At 39.3% G+C, this 22013-nt stretch overlaps 2 protein-coding genes across 2 annotated transcripts; one reads left to right on the forward strand and one right to left on the reverse strand.

Moving 5' to 3' along the window:
- Positions 1-837: 837 nt before the first annotated feature.
- Positions 838-12361, forward strand: nudt3b (nudix (nucleoside diphosphate linked moiety X)-type motif 3b). Its single transcript, XM_061726890.1, has 5 exons — positions 838-1116; positions 2569-2679; positions 6992-7036; positions 7137-7221; positions 8183-12361. Exons 1-5 carry the CDS (start codon positions 1018-1020, stop codon positions 8377-8379), a joined length of 537 nt encoding a protein of 178 aa, XP_061582874.1. The 5' UTR covers positions 838-1017; the 3' UTR covers positions 8380-12361.
- Positions 12362-13996: 1635 nt separating this feature from the next.
- Positions 13997-20355, reverse strand: rps10 (ribosomal protein S10). Its single transcript, XM_061726891.1, has 6 exons — positions 20264-20355; positions 19671-19820; positions 16429-16603; positions 14687-14764; positions 14223-14278; positions 13997-14080 (listed from the first exon to the last, which is right to left on the reverse strand). The coding sequence occupies exons 2-6, from the start codon at positions 19818-19820 to the stop codon at positions 14039-14041; spliced, it is 501 nt and encodes a 166-aa protein (XP_061582875.1). The 5' UTR covers positions 20264-20355; the 3' UTR covers positions 13997-14038.
- Between the last annotated feature and the right edge of the window lie 1658 nt (positions 20356-22013).

Genomic DNA, 22013 nt, shown 5'->3' on the forward strand with positions numbered 1-22013 from the left:
TTGAACAATAACTGAAAAGGCATAGGCTGAAGCAAAATGCTTATAAAAGCCTATCCTTTAGTACCAACTTTCTATTTTTGGCTACCGACCTCCAGAAAACCAAAAAGAGCATAGAAAAGCAAAGAAACAACAAAAGGCAAAGAAATAATAGAAAAGCAAAGAAACATTTACAGATGGTCAATTGCACTTCATTTTGATTCCCGAAAAACCATGAATTTTGTTTTCTTAATATTTACTTAACAATAAAATATAATAATAATAAAAACATTACAAGAAATAGATAAATAAATAGATAAATAAATAAAACAAATACCTCTAAAAAATGTTAAACAGAATAAAACTATAAAATTTGATGTTACATGAAAGCAATGAGATGAGTTTTTAGTCTACGTTTAAAAATCTCCAAATTTCCAGCTCCTCTCCTTTCATACTCGGCCAATAAACCTGATTCTGATTCTGATTTTGATTCTGAGGACGGTGCTGTCGCTGTCCATTACCTGCAGTGCTGAACCAGTGAACATTTAACCCTCTACCCCATTTTATAACGTGGACAGCATTTTAATTTGATATTTTTAATGCCAAAGAGAACACGCTTACACAAGCCCTTAAACAAGTGGCTTTATCAAAGCTGGTTGGAGCCAAATGTGCCGGTTTCCCTCGCAGTCTGCGCTGCTGCGATTCTCCAACCAGCGATAAGCCTGAATTATGGTTCTGCGTTAAATCGACGCAGAGCCTACGCCGTAGGGTACGACGTAGACTACGGGGTAGGCGTTGCGTTGGTGTGACGCGGTACCATAAATCAGCCTATAGGCTGCAGTTACGTCGAGGGCGCAGCGGCTCCGTGTAATGGCGGCCGTGCCGTAGATGCGCCCGGGCTCGTGAAAATGAAGCGAAGAAGAAGTTTCTCCTTTTAAGTGACACGCCGAGGAGGATCATCTTTTATACGCCGTTATAAAAAAAAACAACCTACAGCTGTACTTCGGGAACTTTCGCGTCTCCGTACAAAAAAAATTAAAAATGATGAAGCCCAAGTCGAACCAGACCCGGACGTACGACGGGGATGGCTACAAGAAGCGAGCCGCCTGCCTGTGCTTCCGGAGCGAATCCGAGGAGGAGGTGAGCCCGAGGATGTAGCCGCACTGGGAGGCCCGGCTAACATCAGCCCCCCTCACTCTTATCTGCTCACAGTGGTCTCAGATGGCTGGGAATCCACTTATTTGTGAATTTTTATGTCTGATTTAAACAATTAGTCGCAATTCCCGTGTGTTTTATTAAACGTTATTGTGTAGGTCGTAGTTATCCGGGTGTTATGTAAGGCTCTTTAGCTGCTAATGCTAAACCACAGCCCACCTGGGTATGAACTAATGTTGAATAAGATGTCACCTGTGTATATAAATGTATCAATATACTTATATATTTATATATATACGTATTGTATATACCAATTAGCTTTAACTGGTATTACTTATTGAACTGATGTGCTAAATTAAACCAAAGGAAAAGCCGGTTATTTTATATGGTGACATAATTTGGGGTGTAAACTCAGATTATTATGGGTTTAAACTCAGATTATTTGGGGTTTAATCAACCCACCTTGTGTATAATAATGTATAATTACGTGTATCCTTAATCTAACTAGAAGCAAACTAGCCTGCAACTGGTTAACCGGTTTGGGGAAAGTGATGTGCAGTCAACAAGCAAGCACAAAGCTGTCTTTGTTACAGGGTTTCTTTTTTCTTTCTTTCTGTCTTTCTGTCTTTCTTTCTTTCTATTTTTTGTTTTTGTTTTTTTCTTCCACTAAGGGAGTAGACGAATTAAACTAAATCAGTTCCTCATATTGGTCAAAGGAGAAGACCAGATTGTGAAATGCACTGGTTCCTGATTACAGGAAATGCATCGGTTTACCAAAGTACACAGGCAGAAACTTTTAGTTTTTCCAGGGACTGTAGTTTACCTGAATGGGGTTCAGCCCAGCCTCAGGTGTTGCAGACTGATGGTCAACACCTGGAATTGAATACCTGAATGAAAGAAACCAGTCAGCTTGCAGCCAAACAGTAAAAACTACTTATGAACATTCTCAGCCACAAGGGGAATTAACGTGGTCCATTATAACTATAGCTTTATCATTTAAGTCAATTTAACAGCAGTGATGTTCATGTGAAAATTGACAGGTTTAAGGGGCATAAATATATAAATATATATATCAGAATGAGGTTTATTTGTCCAAGACAGGGAATTTGACTCCAGTTGTTTCGCTCACTGTGCATTAAATAGACAAATGACAGCTCTTATTATTAACATGTATACAATTTATAAAAAAAAAAAAAAAAAAAAAAAGGTGAAAGGTGCAGCAGTATGAGGTAGACATGGTTATTGTATAGACATAGTATTTATATATGTATGTGTATTATATATCTTTATTTAAACTCGAAAATCATTGAGGGCGAGCCCTCATTTACTATGTATGTATGTATGTATACGTATATTTATTTATTTATTTAGTATCTTTTTGTTTTTTTGACAGAAGATGACATTGAGTTTTTCCGTCTTTTATGGTATGCATTTCAGGTGCTGCTGGTGACCAGTAGTCGGCATCCAGACAAGTGGATAGTTCCCGGAGGGGGAATGGAGCCTGAGGAGGAGCCCAGTGTCGCTGCAGCTCGAGAAGTGTGTGAAGAGGTTGGTTCTGTATTTTTTATTTATTTTTACAGATACTCTGGAGACATTATTTAGCCTTTAACATACAGAGGTCATCATATGCGATCCTCTTGTAGGTTCTACACAGGCATACTTTGCCACACCCTTTTTTGTGATGAAAGGATGTAAAACATGCCTTTCTTCACATGTTCCAAAGCCAGGAATACAGTTCTAGGAATGGATCTCCATTTTCAGGCCAGCGAATTAGTTTGAGTATTGTATTACATTTCCGCTAAATCAGGTCTGTTTTTAACACTGGAACTCTTACCTTGCTCTCGCAATCCACTTTGTCAATGCAGTCATCGTGTTTGCATGGATAAAAAGAGAGCAAGACCCTAGCAACATGTTTGCGGTATCACAGCGTTTCAAGGAAGCGTTAAGGTGTCAAATACAGATATGGTTGCAATCTGATTCCAATACCTAAAGCTTTTCAACTGCTTCCAGAGGCATTTTCTTGAGCATTACTAATGTAGCTGTTGCCATTGGTGGTGGTATTGTTAGAGGTCACACATCGCTGTGGTCAACCACACTGTCCTCTTGGCTTTTCAGACAAAAATGTCACTTATATTTATAGCTATATTTACATCACACATGATGATAATTGAGGCAGCCGAATTCACAACCAGATTCGGGTCCTTGTTAGCTGTAGAGCTGCTTTGCCCTGTCTGCCTGTACCAACATATTTGATATCACATCAGCTGCTACATCAAGTTTAATTAGCCGTCCCTAAATTTGGAGCACACTATGAACTTTGATCATTACAGTTCTGTAATGCAGACTGGAAAGGTCTTGCTTCTGGTGTGCTTGGTGGCGACGGCGGCGGCGGCTGAAGCTCATCACTAAAAAGCATGAACCAGTGGCTTAAAACTTTGGGTTTTAATGTTGCCCAATGCAGCACTTTGGGTATCAGGGCATAATAAGACATTTAAAAAAAGAAAATCTGGTTCTTAACAGTGTTTAAGATTAAGTAAACACAGCCTCAGATTACCAACAACACATGACTTGTTACACAGTGTCAGCAATGTAGCATAAGATATGTCACAACTGCTTTGATGCAAATTAAGAGGGTAAGTAGCAGCCAAGTGCTGCTAATCAAATGCAGTTTCCTAACCATCAGATAGTATGATCATGTTTCTAAAAGCAGAAGTTCTATTTTAGTCCAAAGTTTCTTTAATTTTCCACCAAGGTCTTGTATCTATGATGGTAAGGTTGAGCCACACCGTGAAGTCTTACCAACCAACCCAGAGATTCATAACCGGGCTAAGGTCTGCATTGGGCAGTTCTTAACCTAGTTTTAGTTGTGATTTTCATTGACTAATATAGACCAATAATGTGGCTAATCTGAAACAGACTTAAATTCTTTTCCACCACCAAACAATGCATATTCACATACTGTAGCTTGAGATTGAAGGATTGAGATTCTGCTTCATTAATCACTGCAGTGCTTTTCCATTGAGAGTTATATCCAGGCGATTGCTTTAGTTTTAAACTTCCATTATAATGTATGTTTACAGTAGTCTTGTGTATGTGGGGATCAGGATATAGATTGCTGACATCAGGTCGATCGTCCGTTGTTGGCGAGAGAACCCTAACCTTATGAAGCCTATTCTCCTCGTGTGATTCATCACACTGATGGATGCTGATATCATCCCTTATCCTGGGTCCTGTTGCTTGATAGCTTTCGTGGCTGCTGGACTCTTGAGGCCTGCCAGCACATTTCCACAGGGACAAAAGCAATGTCACATCGCTGCTGAGGTTTGTTTAAGTGCTGAAAGCTGCATTCAGAAACTCTGCAGTGACTTTGAGTGGTGCTCAATACATCACCACATACTCTGGCTTTCTAAGCCTCTTATTGGACGATGGTGTAATAGGCATATTCTAATCCTGGTGAGCGATTGCTTATGCTTATTGGTTTGGGACCTGGCCAGGGAGGATAGTGAAGACTCAGCACTCAGAAGCAGGCCAGAGGTTACATAGGGTCTTTTTTTTTTCTACTTACCTGTTTATACCAGATTTCTTTCTGGTGTTAGAAATACTATATAACTGAAAATGTTTAAGACACTGGACAGCATTGTGTAGCTTGAAATGAAGCAGTCTATTCTTTTCCAGGATGATGCCCAGTATTCTTTTTTTATTTTTAGACAAATGCCTGCTATGGGAAACATTTTCCAACTCGTAAAAATTTACAGATTAACCATAGGCTACAACTTAATCTCAGGCATAACTAGTGATGGGGTCTGTTCTTTTCCATATGATCCAGCTGAAAGCTTGAGGAGTGCAAGACCGAGTCCATGGTGCAATGCGTGTGAAGTCAATATTTATTTATAGACTGAAACTGGAACCTGAAGAAGCAGCTTCAAAGATGTCAGCAAGGGGCCTGGCTCTGTCTGTATTTAAACCTGACTGACTATTCACCTGGGAGTTGAGATCCTGGAGATAATTTTTGATTAAAAGATGAGCTGAATGTTAACAACTACTGAGATATAAATGAATTGTCCTCTCTGCTAGACAAACTGACGTTTGCAGGTTATGGTTTTAGGATTGTGAGGAGAGTAACAATAAGTGACAGCAAAATGTTATGCTATTGGTTTTTAATCTGACCTTTTAACAAGATCTTGCATGACACTCTGAGAGGAGGTGTCTGTGTGACATTAACAGCTGAGCAAGTATGTTGTGTATGTTTTAGAGTGCTGTAATTCAAACCGTTAACACTTATTTCGTTCATTGGTAAACAAGAATGACCTGCCCTCCATTTTTTGACATTAGTGAAAGAGTTAAGTGATATCAGACAAGGCATGGCCAGATACATACAACTACCGTAAACTGTGTGCAAACACAAAGGCAGAAATCAATAATGGCATTTTTTTTCTATTTTCTTTTTCCTTTTCTTTTGCTTTAACAATATATACATGAAGTTATACTTACACTGGGTATTAATCTTAAAAGTCATAAGTTAGCTGTGAATGGCCGGTTGGTCATATTTTACAATAAAGGTGCAGAAGTTTGGTGGTAGTAAATAGTCAGTTTTACATGCTCTTCAGGCAGGACTTTAAGTTCAAAACATGGTCAACTAACTCACTTGAACACACTTAAAATCTCACTGCAGTGAATTGCAGAAATAGTATTTATTTTTAATACTTGGGTTATTTGGAGGTCCCAACAATCCAGGAATGAAATGGAGTGAGTTTGCAGGGGATAAACACAATCTTGTGATGTAACGTAATCCCCTGCGACATAAACTAGTCTTTCAAAATAACCTTTCAAATTACATAATTATCTCTCTGAACGCATTCAGCCAAAAAAAGAAAGAAACAAGTTTAAAGTTTGTGGTTCTAATCACTGCTATTAGTTGCATTAAGTAGTGTTTTTCTTTTCGTAGAGCCCTTCTGACTTCAATTTATACGAACACTCCCTTCACACAGATCACAACATAAAGACGCACTGGAAACCCACTCTTCCTGCTGCTTCCACTTTCCACCTGTGCATTCGCAGTGATCCTGCAAAGATGAAGTATTTGCACCCCAGTGTGTGTTTTATCAAAGTGTTACGGAGTCCCACAAATAGAAGATGGTCCCTGTGCTCTCTGCTTCATAGTCCACAGTTAATGAGCCCCCGACTCCTTTTGTCACTGGTTGCTTTGTTTAATCAGCTTTAATACAACACAGCACTTAGTAAACACCAATAAAAGAAGTTCACTACCTCGTTGTTCCCGTTGGGCACACAGTAGCGGTGGCCTTAGTTTCCCCATCGCTGCTGGTATTTGGGGTACACGTCGGCTGCAGGACGGGAATTGCCTGCAGGCTTTAACAGGGGGAAGTCGATGGCCCGGTTTCAGCTGGTGGACACTTGGAGTTGTTAAGCAGCAGGGATTGCGTAGTGCTCAAAGTTGAATGACAAAGTTCATAATATGGGCAGTCCAGCCAGTCCCTCTCTTCTTGCTCATTCATTCCTTCCATCTACTTCTTCTTCAGCTCGATTGTTCAGTGGACTAGGCGTTCTCACAGTGGGCCTTAATGCCACTGTCTATGGTCCGTCCCTCACCGTTTCCTCGTTGCAGCCATCCATTATGCCTCTCCGCTATGCCAGTTCACACAGCACTCGCTTTTTTGCACCTTGTGGTCCTGTTACTACCGCCCAAGGAGAAACTGAGATCTGCCAGCCACAAAACTAAACGAAATGCCGTTCTGCCTCCGTGCCATTCATACAACACCGAGGGGTGGAAGAAACAAGCTGGCTGTGCGAATGGGACGCTGTTGTGTTGCATCCTTTTCTAACATTTTCATTTATTTCACAGGCCGGTGTGAAGGGGACTTTAGGTCGTTTAGTTGGAATATTTGAGGTGAGCTGTGTGTGTGTGTCATGTCATCCTTAAATGTCAACCAACTATTTGTTGTTCTTGTGGTTGTAAATGCATATGTGCCGATGTCTTTCCTTCCTAGAACCAGGAGAGGAAACACAGAACCTACGTGTATGTTCTTATTGTAACGGAGTTGCTGGAGCACTGGGAGGACTCGGACAGCATTGGTAAGACATTTCTCTGTCTGAGGAAGATCATATAGATTACATTGTCACGTAGTCGCATTCTCGACTGTGGGGTTTGTTTTTTGTTTTTTCGTTCGCTTTAGTGGCGTTACATCTCCAGTGATTTTAATGTATGTTGGAAGTAGGCCTGTGTTGAAAAAATCGATTTTCCGATTCTAAATCGATTCTCATATTTTTTTTTTTTCATCATTACATTACAGCTTTTGGTATTTTTTTGTTTATGCCCAAAAAAGGAATGTTTTGTTTGACACAAGAATAACTGCCATGTTTTTGCCTTTAAATATCTTTAAAGGTATTTTCAGTTATAATTGCATACATTTTCTATATTTCACTACTTAATATACTGTCTTGGGGTTACATTTGCATACAATTCTAAAAAAAACAAAATTCTCAAAAATTAAAAACCGAAATAGACCAAAAATGGAAAAAATTAAAACGGAAAGTGGGAAAAATTAAAGCGATTTCATCCGTCTCTGTTTGCTGCCCTGGATCTGTTTGATAATTCTGCCCCACACGATGTTTCTGAAAGCAGTTCTATCAGCATTCTGGGAGTTGATTGGTCCTTACAGTCATCATTAGCTGCCAATACTTGCTGTTAAATCTCAATATGATACTAGTAGTAATATTTTGCATAACTACACAGTCATATAATTTATGCAAGAGCTCAAAAAACAGTTTTAATAACACTAACCCAAATCAATATCGGAATCAAATCTTGATAATCGATTTTGAATCTTAAGAATCGGAATCGAATTGATTCTTGACATTTGAATCGATCCCCAGCCCTAGTTGGAAGCTTAATTTCTGCTCTTGTGATTGTCACAGCAGCTTCGTTCATAAGCACTGACAACAAGCCCCGACCTGTTTTTTTTTTAAATGCTTTATATCCTTGTGTTTTACACGTGTTAAGTGTTTTCTATAATGCTCTTTGTTCTGTCAACAGGGAGACAAAGGGAATGGTTTAGAATAGACGATGCCATACAAGTGTTGCAGTGTCACAAGCCTGTGCAGGCCACCTACTTTGAGGCTCTCCAGGAGAGCTGCTTGACCAGTAATGGAACACCATTGGTGACCACGATAGGTGAGGACCTGTCCCCCACCTACAGCATCAATCAGAGCTCCGTTTCGGGTATCAGATAACTAAAACCGTCATTCTGGCACCATAATTCTGGAGCTTTCACCACCACTTGCGCTCTTACTTGTGTCACTTCTCTCTTTCTCCTCTTCTCCTTCCTCCATTCTCTTTTCTTTTTTTTTCCTCTTTTGTTTTGTTTTGTTTTATTAACATGGTTTGCCTTGCCAACTCTTTTGTGCCAGAACTATGGCACAGACTGGATGACAAGTGTTGGATGAATATTCAGAAACACTTTGTAAATGTAAATGTAATTTTTTGACACCCGATCCCCCTGTTTTCTTTTTTTTTGGTTCGTCTGTCAACTGCATGAAATGTCCCCTCAATCCCTGTCCTTAATGCGCCCTTAGCGTGGTGACGAATGCAAGAACTACTTTTTACTCTTGTCATGTAAAAGTGTATACTTAGTGCTTAAGCTGAAGGCTTTTGGTGGTCTTTTTAAATGTCTCCTCCATTGTTTTGGTTATTTTCTGTGAATTAATGTGCCCATTAGTGTACCCCCCTCCCCTGTTGTAAGGATAGGAAATACTGCCTGTATCTGAATGAACAGAATTGTGGGAAGTGTCTTGCATGAGCACTGTTATGCTGCGTCTCACTCCCGTGAGTGACCTGACGATGACTGTGCAACAGACGTGGTCAGGTCTTCGGCTTTTCTTTTTTCTCCTTACCGTAGTTGTAGTGTCTTTTTTAATCAGAACGATATGGCCCCTGAGTAATATTTCCAATTTCAATAGCCTTTCAAATGTCAACCTTTTTTTTTTCTCTTATTTGAGAAGCTGCCCAAGCACTACAGGTTTCACTCTAAAATAGAGCGAGTACAGAATACTGTATAGAGAGTGAAAGAATGTCATTATACAATGTAAAATTGAACTATATTTCTCCTCTGTCTTTTCCTCCTTTAATCCCTTTTTCTTTTTTTTTTATAAATGCTTTCTTGTGACTACAAAGTCTTCCTCCATGTACTGAGGGTCAAAGTAGTAGACTTACTTAGAATCATCGGCTTTCTAAATGCAGCACATATCACTTAAGTTATTAAAACCCTTGTCCATATTTTACTCCTCACATTCAGTTTGGTTTAAAGCAATTGTTTACATTGTGTTCGTAACATAGCACAGATGACTTTAGTGGGCACTTTTCATTACAGTCATGTTTTTTTGTTTTTTTTAAACCCCCTTTTCTTTAATATTTAACCTGCATCCCCAGAAATGCTCAGAACACCTGTTTGACTTTGAAAGTAATGGATCTATAATGCTGTCTTTGGCAAGATGCAGAACAAGCCTTGTACAGTTTGAGACCTCGTTTTTAACATGTAAGATGCTTTTTGGATACTTTTTTTTTTTTTTTTTCCTTTCCTCTCAACGTGTGGCAAAAGTCTCTCTAGCTGAGCTGCGTCAATTGGCCTCGATGTGTCATGAGGCAGCTGGCTCAATACTGTGAAACTGGAGGCGCTGTAGATAGCATGTAAGAGGTTTTTATTGTAAATTGTTTATTTCTGTATAGATCAAAGGTGAGAGTACAAATGACAAAAACACCTCTTACACATTTGTTTGTGTGACGTGTCATTTCAACCGAGGCTGGAAAATCGATTTAAATTCTTATGTTGGCTCCGAAGCTGTTGGGAATCGAGGTGGCGTACAGTACATTCGTAGCGAGAGATCAAGGAATGTGGTTCAGGGGGAAAGAGCCTGTTTATAAAAAAAAATATTCATTGAATGTTGTTTTTTTTCTTTTAAAGCCCAAACAAATTTGTATAAATAAGGGATTGCTCTTTTCTTCATTGTCAAAGTACAGCTACAGACAAAGTTTCAAAACCACTACTGCGTTAAGAGGTTATAAAGCCTGAAGTCTTGTCAACCTTTAATAATTTTTAATTATTCTCTCCTGTAGAGGGTTTCTCTTGTTTATTTTTTCCCAAAAGCCCATAAATAATACAATCATTTCTGTCCATATTTAAGCCTGTGATAAAACTTTCTTTGGCTGCAAACACAAAACTGGTATTCTGTTTTCTTTTTAAACCCATTGAGACTCGAGGCGCTCTTTGGTTAAAAAAAAATGCACGTGTTGCAGCTGGTCTTTATAATGGTTATGTAACAATTGTTGCCATGTAAGCAAGTTGCCTGGTTACACTTGTTTGGACTTATCTGCATCTACCAAATTAATCCAAGTGCAGGTCTTGAGCTCATTTTGATCTTTTGTTGTCGGTCAGCGCCTCAGAGACTTGTGACTCTAGTTTAAGTCCCCTACCCTGGTCACCAGATGGCTGCTCGGTCTCAGTCTCAGCCAAAGTTAATGCCACAAAATGATGTCACAGGATACTAAAATTCCTTTTTAAAAAACAACGAAAAAACCAAACACCTATAAAATTGAAGGGTGCTGCATGGTCTTGTAATTAGTCTCCATGGGCTCATAACAAAGGCAATTATTGCATTACTTTGAAAGGTACTAACTACGTTTCATAGACAACTGTGAGCACCTTGTATAATTTACCATACTCCTGGATATTTAAAAACCTTAATATAAATTCAATTCTGGGGCCTGGTGATCTTCATCTAGGGTCAAAAGGTGTTGGGATCTGTATTTGCAAACCGCAAAACAATAACTTTCGGTTTGCACATTTAACTGGAATATGTACAGAAAACTCTAGTATTGTCAATCATAAGATGCTGAGAAACCCTTTACAGGAAATATACCGGGAACTAGTAGCTGGTGGAACAAAACTTATTTGGAAAAAAACGTCTTTCCCCCCAGTGATGACTGAGGTGACTTGTGTTGCTTTTGCGGAGGGTGTCATTTTCTCAGTAAACGCTTTCAGATGGACTCTTACTGTCGACCAAGTATGGTTTCAATGTTTTCTCGTATGTCAGTAGGGTTCAAGAGTCTCCTCCTGCCTGAGACTTTGAGCTAGTTTTACTGCTGTGTATGTGACAGGTGTGGTGGCCAAAGTCCTGCTTTATGATGCCCTACCTGGCTCCGGAGTTGGGTGTCCCATCAGACCTTTAGGTCTCCGTGTAAATGTGCGATTAGTTGTTAATGATACCTGTAAAAACAACATTTGGCTTTACTGGCGATGGCTGAATTCAGACGATCTGGTTCGGGGTGGGTGACAGGTACTGTCAAAGTGAATGTGAGGAGGATTTCCACAAGCAACAGCCAGTGATTTAATTAGTGACAACTGATTTCCTTTTTTTTTTTTTTTTTTTCCTCGTTTACTCTTATCAGTTGTGTTATTGACGAGCTACAGTCTTGTACATAGCTAAAAGCCCGCTTGTAGCTAGAACAAGTACTTTGGCTTTGGTCAATAAGGATTACTGTCTTTTTTTTTTTTTTTAAATAACCCTTTAAATTTAGGCAGCTCCTGTCAGTAAATTCGAGCTGCTGCAGGGATTTGCAAAGGAAAATTTTCCCAATTACATTTAAATTGGCTTTTATGTGAAGTAAAGATGCAATTTACTGATCTCCCCCCCACCCCCTCTTTTTTTGGGGGACAATTTTGGCCTCTGAATAGCCTCTTTAAGGATGGCAGAAGCTTCTGAACTGGGGGAAAACCACGGATGTGTTGTTGTAAATTGATGGAGCTTCAGATAGAATCACTTCCTTTACCAAAGTTAATGGCTCAATTATGTTGCCATGTCGGTTAACCGCACCATCTTCTGGCCACGGCGTTAGTATTAAAATAAAAGCACATTACTGACCAGCTGGAGATTGTAACGTTCAGATTCCTTCATCAGCTGTTGATTGCAAAAATACAAAAAAAGATTTAATGAAAACAAATCCCTAATATACTTAGAAACTAAAGACCTGTGCTCTTCTGGCTGTCGACCTCAGCCTGGAAGTTCCGTACAGTACATGCTATTGTGTTCTCCAAGGATTTTGTGTCACTGGAATATTACTTTTCCTCTCTTTTGTCATTTGGGACTGTGGAATAAAACCAGTGCGAGAAGACTGAAGATTGTAATATAAATGTGCCAACAAATAAACACCAGTATTTCACATCTGGGCTGGTGTCTGTTTTACTTCAGAAAACAATGTGCTCATTTTGTGTTCAATATGCTTTAAACTGTATTTTGGAATAATGCATTAAATGACAGATGTCAAGTTAGAGATCAGAAAAAATGTACAACTTTCATATCTTCCCATCATATATTACAATATATTTATTCTTTAACTCACAGGGGGTCTGCAGGATTATCTAAAGTAATCATTTTCCTAATTTATTACAAGTATGACATGTTAGTGTAAAATGTATCATTGATCTATCACATTTTTTCCAGTCTGATTCTCATCTTCCTCTTGAGAAATTCAATTGCTGGTTATCAATACTTTGGCTATAATAGTGCAGTAAAAACTGAAATTTAGACAGCTCTTTATTTGTACTATGTATTGGTCTCTAGTTAGCTTCAGCAGACACTGATTAGTCATATACTTAAAAGCCTACCAGTAATAGTGAGTAGGTTCTAGTACCAAAAAGGACACAATGTCATGGAGCATCTCTGGAGCACTAACATGAGGTTTCTGTGGACCAGGCTTGATATCCAGATGCCACCAGAGTGGCATCTACAAAGTTTGATCACTCTGTCCATTTGTTGTGGAGAAGCTAGTGGTCTGAAGAGAATTATTAAGGTGACAAGTATCCACACAACGCTCATGAAGGCCTTTTTTTTTCCCTCTGAAATCTGAGCACTTTAGATTCCGCTTCTTGGAATGATGGCCCAAAGTTATTAAACACCTGTCGTTCAGGATTACACATTATTTCAATATGCCTGAGTTTCCTCAAATCTACAAATGCAGTTTGTCAGCAAAAGTACTTCAACTAGATTATTACTAGAAAAGAGTCACATTTTCACACAAACTCACTAACGGCATTTGATTTGACTCTTTGCTCTGACTGCAGTTGGCTAATGTTTTAGAGCAGTGGTTCTCAAATGGGGATACGCGTACCCCTGGAGGTTCATGAAGGTACTACAGGGGATACGTGAGATTTTAAAATATACATTTAAAAAGTAGCATCCATGCAAAAATCCTTTAAAAATAAACATTTCATCAATAATTGAGGAAAATAGTCTAAATTCATAAAATGAATTTTATCTTCAGGAGGCTATTCAACTTATTATCCTAAAACCGCAGAGTATCCCCCACACCAGGATGGTTCCACCTAACCTGTCAATCACCTGGCTTCACCTGTCAATCACTTGGACCAACGATGGAGTCGTGGTTGAAGCGTAGCAGCAATATTTTTATGTTTAATAAATCAGTTACTGATGGCACAGTGCTCTGTTTTAGGTCTTTTTTTTAACAACCAAAAGTGCTTTGTGCTGGTTAGGGGGTACTTGGCTGAAAAAATATTTCACAGGGGGTACATCACTGAAAAAAGGTTGAGGACCACTGTTTTAGAGAATAGCTTCTCAACCCTCTTCCTCTGCACACGCTGCCCTGCAGGTTTGAGATGTTTCCCTGCTTAACAACACCTGATTGAATCACTGCCAGTGTGTCACAAAGCTCTACACAAGTCTTTCAATGCCCTCTCCTTGGACCCAGGTGTGTTCGAGCAGGATGGTGTACATTCTTGTGGAGCTCTGAACGCCGCTTCCCAACCCCGTTTCTTGGAACATTAATACACAGCCTTGGTTTGTATTTTGATTTTCTTTATTTGTACAGAAACTGTGAAATTTACTGAGGCTGCTGTCCTCTGCCACGTCCAAAGCCACCCCTCTGTAACAGAGAAAAGTCTCGTTAATCTGTCACCAAAAGCTCCAAAGAACCAACATTTCAATTTCAGAGACTTGAAGATTATTTTATTCACAAAAAAGGAAGAAAAAAAAGCCACTATAGCAGCAGAATATTAAGTACTTACGAACTGGAACTCTGTGGCGGCTCCAGCACCAGCCTCTGCTTTCTTGTCAGCACCAGCTGAAGGACAAGATAAGTGAAAAAGGTCAGCCAATATATTGTACGTCACAGCAAACCTCAATAAAATATGATATACGAGCCTAATTATTAATCTGAAGCTGGTTTTAGTCAGACATCTCATGACATGACAAGTTTGTCTAAAGTCTTTCAAATGCAACGGCTTGTTTTAAAATATTCAACACAAATATGACTATAAAATGATCATACCACCTGAGAAGCAAAGACTGTCATTTTCTCTACCATCATAGTATCTTGGCATCTTTGATTCACTTATATTTTTTTTTCAAGAACAAAATACATCATATATTCTTAATTAGCCCCCAGTCACCATCCCGTTCTGCCTCATTTAACGTCTTGATGCAGCTCATTTAACTAAACAGCGACTGGTGTTGTAAAAACCATACTTACGGGGTGCAGCAGATCGCCTGTACGTATCTCTGTCGGCCTCACCACGGTTGAGTCGGGCAGGTCTCTCTCCCTCCATTCCTGCAGAAACAAGGTCAACGAAAACCCATTCATGAGTAACAGTTCTATTATCTTGGCGAATAGATCTACATTAAATAAACAAGAAAATTCCACTTCTTCTTTGACCCGGTCAAAACCAGTGGGTTTGTAGCCTCATCAACCCCGCCCATTTATTTCAGAAAAATTCTCTTTTGTGGAATGGGTCCAGTACGCCTCTTGTTCACTGCCATTTCCGCTGCTACAGAATGCACTGAACTAATCAAAACAGTGCAGGGACAAGCTTATGCAATGACTCATGCAGCAGCATCCTGGAGTCGCTACTCAAAAACAACCAAGACGACTGCAGACACGATTCAGGACTTGTATGCCTATTCTGTGTCCGTCGGTACTGCCACCAGAAATCAGAGGAACCACCTTAATTCTTGGTTCCTAAGACGGATGGATTAGGATGACTGATAAAGCTATTTTAAAAGGCTCTCTAAAACCTGGGGGGGTTCAAGAAATCTGATTTGTGTCCACTAACATTTTCTCTCTCTGAAGAAACTAAAATAGTTATTTGACAATGGTAAAAGAGGGGGAAAACGCACATCTCATTAGGTCATAATAGATTATTGCCATGAATTTCAGTTGTGGTACAGGTGATTGTTGAGACCAGATTTCAATCTCAGTGTTGTCTGTACTTACAAAAAGCAGAGTTTCAAATTTTAAATAACCGGTAAAATTGCAAACTGTATGTCTCCCAATTTTATGGAGAAGAAAAGCAAAAGGTCAGATTTTACAACATCCCTAAAACTTGGTACCTTACCTTTTCAAGTTCCCAAAGTTTTTCAAAGAAACCACTTACAGCTGTGATCAGTTACAATTACCTTAAGAAAAACTTTAAAAAATGATCATTCAAGATAACTTCACAAATAGTACTGCCCCAGGAACAATGATATTTTACTTAACAGTATTTAGTGTTCTACAATTGACCAAAAGTTCATGTTCATGACAGGAACTGGAATTACAGTAAAACTAATTTAAAAGTTAAATTAGTTGACTTTATGTGTAAGCTGAATTGTTAAAGTCCCAGAAGAAGGGGGATGTTCATATAATCTGGATATAAATTGATTTCTACACAGTCAACAATTGACTTTCAAGGTGTTTACTTGCAACATAATCCAGTTAGAATTTTGGACACAACCTAAAAGTCATTTCGGAACTTAACACTGCATTACATTTGAAACTTTCAGGACAATCTCGCACTAAATGACAAATACATTTACTAGACGATCCCCGGCATTACCATGTAAACACAAAGGATCCTTGAAGGTACCGAGTTTTAGGGATGTTGTAAAATCTGGCCTTTGCTTTTCTTCTCCATAAAATTGGGAGACATACAGTTTGCAATTTTACCAGTTATTTAAAATGTGCAACTCTGCTTTTTGTAAGTACAGACAAGTTACTCATTATATTCAGCAACTTACAACTATCAAACACCAGTTACACATGTAGGACCATGGCTACAAATGTTTTAATCTTTGGAACATTTCTGCTTCATTCAACCTCTTAACAAAGTTATTTTTCTTCAACAGCTAAAAAACAAATGAGCTCAATAGCCGCACAGACTTTATACCTACATGTGTGCAGTTACATCACTCAGCATATTGTGCAGAGATGAGGAAGCATGTGCGTAATGATCTTACCCTTGGGCCTGGGCCTTGCGGTCTCAGGGCGGGTTTGGCGGCGCAGAGTGGCGGGAACGATCTCGGGAGGAAGGTGGAGGAAGTCTCTCAGATACTGGATACCCTCATTGGTCAGGTACCAGTAAAAGTGACGCCAGGCAAATTGCTCCTTGACATACCCACAGGACTTCAGAGACTGCAAACAAACAAAACAACCCACAAACATTAGTTACAACAATAAAGAGGGCCTGATGTTAGGAGATAATAGTACGCTTTATCTGTCTTTTTATACAAGATTTTTTGTAGTTTTAAAAGAGATATTTTTGGCCACCCCAACACTTGCTCCTTTTCTGAAAATGTTTGGTCAAATTAAGATAAATTTATCTAATGTTATTGTACTTATTGTCTACTGCATCCATCAAGGTAAGTAGCTTATTTCATTGTGAGTTGGAATATTCTGACATCTCTCTGCTGTGTAGGCATAACTAAACTGGCTTCATTTCCATTAGAAGTCCACAGTGGATTTTGAATATAGCCTTTTCTAAACCATGTCCCTCGGTTTTGTTTTCGAAAAAGAAAATCTAAGAAGATATTTGGTAAAAAGAAAAAAAGTGGACAAGTAGAAGCTAGTGAAGGAAAAACTACTGAGTAAATCGTATTTGCATTTTCCACCACCTACAGCCAGCTACACTTTAAACCTTTGCTTCATCACTTCTGGACTACATATTATTGTAATAGTGACTTAGAACAAATCAACATTATTGGTGCTAACTAAAAAGTTGCCTTCCTGAATAGAAAAATGCGAGGCGTTCAGCTCAGATATCCAAGAGGAATACAGCCCTTTATCATGCACGGATAATGGTATTTTGAATACGCCTGAATTCAGTAAATGATGTTTCAAATTAAAAGTTCCCCCCCATGACATGGTACTGTACTTCAATAAACACTTCAGGCAAGCCACCCAAAAAAGAATGCGTGGTTTACATTATAAAACCATCCACCTTACGGATGTCGGCATCTCCTCGTTATGAGACCCCTTAAAAACAGATAAATGTCCTAATCCAGTTTATTTTTCGATGTTTCCCTGCATCAACATAACACCCCACCTGGTTTCTGCTCTAAACAGACATGTTACAATTACTGACTTCTTTACAAAATCATTCTCTTGTGATGACAGGTGAAAGTGCCTTGAGAAGACATCATTCCTCTAATATGTGAGCACATTAAATCATAGTATTTAAATGTGATTATATTGACAGGAATATAAGAATTATTTCATAAGATGTTGGTGGAGCTAAAATAAAAAGGAAAGGTGTACAAAACTGTGGTGAGACCAGCGATGTTGTTTGGTCTAGAGACGGTGTCACTGAGGAAAAGACAGGAAGCAGAGCTGGAGGCAGCAGAGATGAAGATGCTGAGGTTCTCTATGGGAGTGACCAGACTGGATAGGATCAGGAATGAGGACATCAGAGGGACAGCACATGTTAGAGGCTTTGGAGATAAAGTCTGGGAGGCCAGACTGAGATGGTTGGGACATGTCCGGAGGAGAGATAGTGAATATATTGGTAGAAGGATGCTGAGTTTTGAACTGCCAGGCAGGAGGCCCAGAGGAGACCAAAGAGGAGGTTTATAGATGTAGTGAAAGAGGACATGAAGGTAGTTGGGGTAAGAGAAGAGGATGCAGAAATGTGTATGAGAATCAGAGTGAGTGCATTAAAACCAGTTTAAGCTATAAATTGCAATATTGAGTGGCTTTGACCCTCAATGGCTGAAGACAGTAAGCTGGCTCATACACAATGAGAACATGATTTGAAACTAGTGCCATAAGCATTACCCCTCCACATTTCTGATGATGTCTAACATTTTTTAGTTAGATAACACAGACAGAATCGATTCCTCGAATAATTCGATTACAAAAAATGATTGATTAGTGAGTAATCATTTAATTTTGCCACCTCAAAGCAGGGTATTTCGCCCGGACTACGTTTAATGTGGCACAATGCGCTGACGGCACGCACGTAAAGGTAGAAGAACGAGGCGGCGGATAGGTTTGGGTTTTTGTAACATGCCATGCTCAGGCAGTCGACGGGACGGGAGACACATGTAGCTCAGTGCTTTTGTTTTTAATCCACTCTATTCTTCTGGTCCATTCTCCTATATGTTCCCCCTCTAACCCAGTACATACATAGGTTCCTCTAAACATCTGGTCCCGCTACAGTTTTAACTAAAAGAAAATGTGCTCCAATACAGCAGGTCTCATAATTGTATTTTGAACACTGCCAAAACTCAAAATCTTAAAGACTTTAACTTAAAACTTAACTAGAACGTAAAATTAGCTTGACACAAATGAAAGTTCAATTGAAACACGTGGGGAAAAACACCTAATCTTAAATTTAAGTGATGTGTGTTATCAGTTGTAATTGCATTTTTAGGTTAGAAATAAGAACATTTCTTGGTAAGATCCTTAGTTTTTTGAGTGAAGGCAGTGAATTTGGTCAACTGGTGTAAGTTCAGGGTTTTTAAATGCACAGCCATGAACCTACTGTATTATATAATTAAAGCTTGAGTTATGGTTCTGCGTCAAAACGACGCCGTGCCTACGGCGTGTGGTACGCGTCGACGCGTACCACACGCCGTCACTGACGTGCACCTCCCAAAAATTGTAACTATGCGTCGAGGCGACGCAGACCACACGCAGACGGAGAGGGCTGTGATTGGTTCGCTTGGAAGCAACGCATTTCCGGTTTGAAGCAGTAGTGGACTTTCAGCGCTCTTTTCTTCGTGTATGTGATTTTTTTTGTTTTTTTGCACAATAGTTGTCCTTATCTCTTTGATTCACTGTGACCGGAAAAAGTGGATAAACCATTCAGGAAAAGATCGCGAATTGGCGGTCACGGGGGTACTGCACTGCGGCGAAATGGAGTGACAGAGAAGTCCGAAGGGTTCACGACGGCGTCACGGTGACGGCGTGTGCTCTGCGTTGACGCAGAACCATAATTCAGGCTTTAGTAATGTCAATTAACATGTAACATTTTATGTATATTCATAATTGCTCTTTAACTAAACAAAAATATGTTTTACTCGATGGAATTTTCAGTAGAATACTCGATTACTAAAATATTCGATAGCTGCAGCCCTAGCTGAATGATATAATATGACACTACAGCTCTTTACTTTAAAGCAGCAGAGGAAATGTGTGTCTGTATGTGATTGTGGGGGGTATTGTCCCTAAAGCATGAAGGTTTCATCCTCCAGCCTCTCACCTGCATCGCTTTCATCACATGCAGGTTGGGCACGTTCTTGTCAGCGAGCTCGGGGTGCTTGGCCAGGTGGACATCTTTCTTGGCCACCATGACTCCCTCTTTAAAGAGGAGCTCGTAGATAGCAATGCGGTTCTTCTTGGGCATCAGCATCTGGATGGAGACGTTAATGACCGTTAATCTCCACATTTGACATCACAGCGGCATCACATGTTAACACGGTACCGGCGAACCCGCCAAGCCATCTACTAGTACTGATAAAACCACAATAATATGAGCCACAAAGCCTTGAAAATATCAAGGGTAAACGGGTGTTTATTTGAAACTTTATATAAACAGCCGAATACGTTTATGAACAATAAAATAGACGAAAACGCCGCGCGTAAAAGGAGAAACATGGCGTCCCCGTCCAGCAGAGCCGGAGTTACTGCTCCACTTCTAAACTTAAATCCTCACGGTTACAATATGTTTATGACGAAAATGTGATTATGGATGTAGATGTTACATTGGCAACTACCACCCCCTGAACATTATTCTGGTAAAGGACTTGAGATGTTTGAGATAAATTTAGATTTTTACGCCGGCTTGTACTGTACCTTTGCACTTGTTTAGGAACCGGAGCCGGAAGGATCGACCACCGGAACTGGGAGGAGTTTAAGCGCGCGGTGCGCGCCTGCGCAGATGTTCCGCCCCCTGTCGGTCCGGCGGGGAGTTATATTTATATAATTTGCAGTAGATGGCGGAGTTCATGAATCTTCTACACGAATATGCATTAATATGAAATATTACACAGTTCTGTAAATATATTTGTATTAAATCACGAGATAAAATGTGAAAAAGGGTAGTTAAGCACTTTAACTGCTCAGGAACATGGAACAGGAACACAACTCTACTTTGGACATTTTATTCCTTACAAAACAAAGTTGATGTTATGGATAATTTTATCTCCTGGTATGATACATTTCAGAGCTAAAATGTTAAAATAAAATATTGCTCATTATGGATCATGGATCGCTCCTTTTATAGATAAAATGTAGAACAACTACAGTGGACAATGTCATCATTATATGAGTAAAGCTTCCAAGTGGCGTATTTAGCTGACTTGATTGACAGATATATATTTTTTCAAGAACATTTCAAAACATGTTTTGATGAAATGACAAAGCATTCAATTAAATAACAAGATAACTGGTAGTTATCTTATGTATATTTTGTATACATACACACACACACACACACGCACACGCACACGCACACACACACACACACACACACATATATATATATATATATATATATATATATATATATATATATATATATATAACTGTCATTGCACAGAAGTACAATTAAAAATGACGTGCAGTTCATTGAAAAAAAGTAGAAAGGAAATATTTACTCAACATTTAGCTGTATAAATGAATAAAACATTTCCTACCCAATATATACAAAGTGAACTATAAAAATTGAAAAACAAATACAGTATATGTATGCAGTTAAAGAAGACTAAAAGAAGAAGACTATATATAGGATTTATACATTCAATATATAGCATTGCATGGTTTTGAGGAACATTTTGTTAATTATAGATAAAACATAATGTTAATGTTAAATAAAACAAGAAATAAAGCACCAATTATATTGTAAATACAGTATTGGATGCATGTTGAAGTGCACGTGTCACTGTTTAGTGTTCAGTGACTATTGCAACTGCCCTGGTATATGTGGTATATGTGCTGTTTTTAAGTCTATTTCTCTTGGCTTTTATTGTCCTGAAGCGTCTTCCTGAGGGCAGCAGCTGGAACAGGTAATGTGCTGGGTGGGATGTGTCCTTCGGGTAAAGGTGCTACAGGCCTTGTTGTAGTAGTGGGACCTGAACAGCTCCTCTAACGAGAGGAGAGCACAGCCGGTGATCTTCTGTGCTGTGTTGACGCCTCTCTGGAGCGCTGTTTTCTCCTGAGCAGTGCAGCTGGAGAACCACACTGGGATGCAGTATGCCAACAAACTTCCAATAGAGCATCTGTAAAAGCACACCTGCAGCTCCTTCGCCAGAGCGTTGCCCCTCAAGACCCTCAGAAAGTGGAGTCTCTGTTGTGCATTTATTTTATCAGTGCAGTGGTGTTGGTTTTCCAGGTCAGGTCATCATTCAGGTGTCAGAGACCCTCTCAACACAAGGCAAGGCAAGGCAAGGAGAGGAAAGCACAATTCAACACAAGGTAATTCAAAGTGCTTTACATCAACATTAAAAGCAGCAAGACACAGTTAAACAGTAAATAACACATAAAATGAAATAAAATGATAAGAAAAGAGGTAAAATAATAAAGTACAGCAGGTTAGTATTTCATT

The sequence above is a fragment of the Cololabis saira genome, chromosome 8, assembly GCF_033807715.1.
Source record: "Cololabis saira isolate AMF1-May2022 chromosome 8, fColSai1.1, whole genome shotgun sequence".
Classification (NCBI taxonomy): Eukaryota; Metazoa; Chordata; class Actinopteri; order Beloniformes; family Belonidae; genus Cololabis; species Cololabis saira.

Coding starts and splice junctions, on each gene's coding strand:
- nudt3b (XM_061726890.1), top strand. CDS start 1,018: ATGATGAAGCCCAAGTCGAACCAGACCCGGACGTACGACGGGGATGGC. Junction 1,117..2,568: donor GGAGCGAATCCGAGGAGGAG/GTGAGCCCGAGG, acceptor TATGCATTTCAG/GTGCTGCTGGTGACCAGTAG. Junction 2,680..6,991: donor CTCGAGAAGTGTGTGAAGAG/GTTGGTTCTGTA, acceptor TTTATTTCACAG/GCCGGTGTGAAGGGGACTTT.
- rps10 (XM_061726891.1), bottom strand. CDS start 19,820: ATGCTGATGCCCAAGAAGAACCGCATTGCTATCTACGAGCTCCTCTTT. Junction 16,604..19,670: donor ATGTGATGAAAGCGATGCAG/GTGAGAGGCTGG, acceptor GTTTGTTTGCAG/TCTCTGAAGTCCTGTGGGTA. Junction 14,765..16,428: donor CGCAAGGCCCAGGCCCAAGG/GTAAGATCATTA, acceptor TTGTTTCTGCAG/GAATGGAGGGAGAGAGACCT.